Source organism: Atta colombica, unplaced genomic scaffold (assembly GCF_001594045.1).
Source record: "Atta colombica isolate Treedump-2 unplaced genomic scaffold, Acol1.0 scaffold15, whole genome shotgun sequence".
NCBI classification, from domain to species: Eukaryota; Metazoa; Arthropoda; class Insecta; order Hymenoptera; family Formicidae; genus Atta; species Atta colombica.
In genome coordinates, this window is record NW_017259239.1 from 663,054 (window position 1) to 667,473 (window position 4,420).

Here is a 4,420-nt window from a genome sequence, read left to right on the forward strand (position 1 = left end):
TTATTTTTGCATGAAATTGGGGGAACAAGGAAAAATAATGGATTTCTTTTTACTACACCTAATATATATAGATTTCAAATAAAAGATAAAATTAAATTAAATATCACATATATATAAAGTAATTACGCACGTTGTAATTTTTATCAACATTAGATACCAAAGAAAAGAAACTGTAGTCTGCTATAGATCTGTTTTAGATCTTTATGAAGCAGAAAAAATTTTTCATTTTCATCTATACAATTCAATTAAATCAATTCGATCATCTAACACGGTAATGAACGCGACTACAGTTTTTAGCGAATTAAAAAATCCTGTCGTCAGTTTTGTTTATATTTGACAGAAGAAAGTCACAGGTTTAAATAGCATTGCGTGGAATAGGTGAACGGGGAATAGGTGAACACTTAATTGAACAACGAATCCTAGGTGCAACGAATAAGTTATAGAAGACAAAAATAATGCAGAAACGGTCCGATGCAGGTGGTTTTGCAGGCACAGGCAGCTCTCTCCTTCTTTCATCATCTTCATCGGTCGACCACATACCTAAATCGGATCTCTTCCAAGTCAAAGGGATATTCAATTATACCGGTGGTGGGCACTCTCACACGAAGAATGTCCTGTTCTGTGGGGAGGTAGTTTGGTGCCGCGACTCGATCTATCTCCATTAGGTAACTGAAACATCGTGTTCTCAATACGCGATGTATAGGAAAGAGGAAAAGAGGAGAGAAAGGAAGTAAAGCCACCGTGAGAGAATTAAATCGTGTCCGGTGCGCGCGTGAATATCAGAAGCATTGCTTCGAAACGCAAACGCAAGAAGAATAAGATAAACACGTGTTTAAACAAGATTCAGAGACAAATCTCGGTAAAATCTTTGAAAATGAAGAGCTTATTGAAAGATCTTAAGTCAAATATCATTCTCTTTTTCTTCAGAGAGAAAAATATGTTAAAAGGCAGTCTTTATTAAAAACTGACCGAAGCCCTTTTGGAAAGGAATTGTTTGGATATGTTTGCGCGCGCGCGCGCGTGTGTGTGTGTTTTCTGGAGGCGGAAGATACAAAGTATTTTCATATGTATCGTATTACAGTTCTAATAAAAAATATTTGTTGTCTCCCTCAATAATTTAATGTCTCCTTTCATTTGATCAGAATTGTATAAACGAATTGATAAGATAAAATTTGTTTGTAAGAACGCAGAAGTCAAGAGTCTTGATGCTTTTCTCAAGAGAAAAATTCTCAATTTGTTGAAAATGAATCAATGAGAAAAAGATTAGTGTTGAATCGTCCTGTTACATAAGTTTTTTCGGTGAGGAAATTGAGGATGTTATAGATAGATGAAGGAGAGGATAATCTCTCGATAAAACACGTGGACAAGCATCAGTTTCGCGACAAAAAGGCGTAGTACAGTCGAAATACTTACTACTTGGCAGAGTCCGTGAGCTGATATTCCCGTCTACGATCATAGCACTCCTGTATACCCGCGTCCGCCCACAGGTCCTTGATTGCCCCCACGTACGGGCTCTCGAACGTCGTCACCGTTTCAAAGTCGACGCTCCGCACCAGTTCCGCTTTTTCCTGAAAGGAAGAGGAAGAAAAAACGTATGAACCTAGGGAAATGACGAAGCGATATTACAATGTATAATTTATAAGTTTCCGGTTTGACATATCGGCATGTCCGATATCAAGTATGCGATATGAAATTATCGTTAACCTTCTCATGTGCAGCACAGTTAACGCTTTAATTAACCCTTTAATGCGAAGTCTGACCTGCATATGATCGCAATAGCAGATTTAAAGCATTTGGTATATCTGATGTGTACATCAGATATATATCTCGGAACCGTGTTAAATTAAATAACAAGTGATAGGATCAGTAAATTAATTAAAGAAAGCAAAAATTATAATGTGAAATGTAATATTTATTATATTGGCTCTGGAAAAAAATTATATGGCACTAATTGGAAAAAATTCTGATTCGATCAAAAAAGTACAAATCAGATACTTGTAATTAAATTTATTAAACATTTCTATTTTAATCTAGCACGATGTAATTAGAAATTACATTATTCGTTTACGATAACCAAAATTCTGATTGATAAAATCAGAATACATTTTTTTGTACTTCTTGTTGGTACAACGAGAACATTTTTCTCAAAGACACTGCAATAAAACCATAAATTTACATCTAGTGTCGCTCCAAAATGCCATAGAAATTTAATGCCATAGTACTTTCTGTACAAAAATGAACGTTACATATGAAATAGTTCAATAAAGTCAATATTTACATTTAATAATACAATTTTATGGTTTAAATGAAAATTTTCTCATTTTATCTTAAAATACATTTACTTTTAACCGAAATAATATTTTAACCAGGTTTTAAATCATCAAACTTTTTGTATTATTTTAAATATAACAGAAAAAAACTGTAATCTCTTATAATTTTTTCATTTTGTTTTAAAATATACATGTGATGTAGTTTGCGATATTTATTTATTGCTATAAAATTCAAAGATTTTTCTTTGCATAGATCTATTAATTATGAGCAATCGATAAAATGTGAATGATACGCACTATATTCGAGGAATCGCCATACTGGATCTTCAGGAGGTCCATCGCCCGAATCATGGACTGCATCGCCATAAAAATGTTTTGGTACACAAGTTTGATAAATCCTCTCTTATCCTCGTCCGAGTAGCCGGAGCCATGGATAATCCTCATCTGTTTAATGAAGGTGGACTTGCCCGACTCGCCGGTTCCTATGACAAAGTTTCTTTGTTAGCTCGCTATTAAAGTAAATAAATAAGTAACGGTTTTTCTCTTTTAGGGAATGAGATATTGTACCGAGATTTCCGATCGGATGTATTTAAAACTTTTATATAAGATAACGAAACGCAAAATTTCTAGCGATTAAATTATAGTAAATAATTAACAAATTATTTAGATAATATAATATTTAACTTTTCAATCATGACGCGTGAGTGCCGTTTTCAAATTATTAATAAAGAAGATACCGAACAGATGATATCGAAATATAGAGAGACACCTTATTAAACTTATTATGTCAAATTATACTCAATTTGAATTATTTTTAATTACTTCTATAGGTTGCCACTGCTCCTACGCAAAAATATGACATTAATTTAAATAAAATAATGGAGTCAAACAATTTAATTCAAGCAAACGTATTTGACTTGAATTTAGTTTATTATTTACTAAGTACATATATCAATATGGACATTATTTACTTTGAAAGCTAGCCACAGAAATGATATACATTTTGTTTCAAATTAAGTTAAAAATAATAAACTGTGTTAACTCAAAAGATTGTATTACTATAATTTCTTTGGTATCTAACAATACAATATACTGTTCATTATTAAGATTAAAGCCAGCGGCACATAATGCTTGTTTTCCTACTGGATTGCTAACTAAATTAGAATTTTGCTAGCGTATTGGCTGCGGTGCTGACTGCTCTGTCCAATCAAGCTGGCAATCCAGCAGGAAAACAAGCACCACCAGCTTAATTATTTTCATTTAATCGGCATAACACAACGAAACATTGCAAATTAACAACATCTATGCGTACATGTATATAAAATTTAACAAGTTCCGCTATATAAAAGAGAAGATGGTACGGCAAATATAGATTAAGGTATATTTAATTACACATACCTACTTTCCCATTCTTTTTAAATTTGAGCGTACTATTACACGAATATATGCAAACTTGAGTGTGTTGTTTGTTATTTAACATTTTACTTAGTATACATGCGAATAAATTAAATAATGGCATGGCATTTTGCTAATGTGGCCTCCTATACATGTTGCTTGTTGACCTCTTTTTCGAGATTTTTATATCAAATTATTCCATAAATCGATTGTAGCTCTTCTGTTATATTACCTATAGCTTATATTATATATATTATAGATTTTTAGTACTGAACAATTCTATGCGGAAAAAGTGTGTGCATATACATATACATTTGCATACATTCTACAATATTTTACTTTCTTGTTTTTTATTTTGTAACAAATATCGTTTTTTAAAGAAAATCAATTTTTGAAATCTATATTTGTGGAAGGCTCACACATTACCCTATTTTTTACAAATAGTGTGTTAAGTATCTAATAAATGTTTCGTAACTTTGAATCGATTGAACAATGCTTTGGCGAATGTAATCGTTAAATTTCAAATTTAAATATTTTTATTATTAACCAAGTTATTGTATAGAACGTAAATGCCATAATATTTGCACCTTCTCCTCTACAATATATAATATATATAAATATTAATTGTGAAAAAATTCTGATATCAGCTAGCTTCTCGACACATTTATGACTTTGCATCTCGCGAGTCGCGCGAAGTTTGTCCGCTTCTGGAAAACGGTGGGGTGATTACGCCGGCTAGATGCAAGTGGAGGTAG

At 32.3% G+C, this 4,420-nt stretch overlaps 1 protein-coding gene across 9 annotated transcripts in view; it reads right to left on the reverse strand.

Moving 5' to 3' along the window:
- Nucleotides 1–4,420, reverse strand: part of LOC108685265 (guanine nucleotide-binding protein G(q) subunit alpha) — a 41,540-nt gene that overhangs the window by 7,778 nt on the left and 29,342 nt on the right. For 5 of the 9 annotated variants that reach the window (XM_018189972.1, XM_018189966.1, XM_018189969.1 and 2 more), the window contains exons 2-4: nt 2,568–2,752; nt 1,414–1,568; nt 541–669 (exon numbers count right to left, since the gene is read on the reverse strand). In XM_018189972.1, the coding sequence (XP_018045461.1) occupies nt 541–669; nt 1,414–1,568; nt 2,568–2,752 (469 nt within the window). The remainder of the gene's footprint in view (nt 1–540; nt 670–1,413; nt 1,569–2,567; nt 2,753–4,420) is intronic. The other 4 variants (XM_018189968.1, XM_018189967.1, XM_018189971.1 and 1 more) reach the window with 1 other exon arrangement.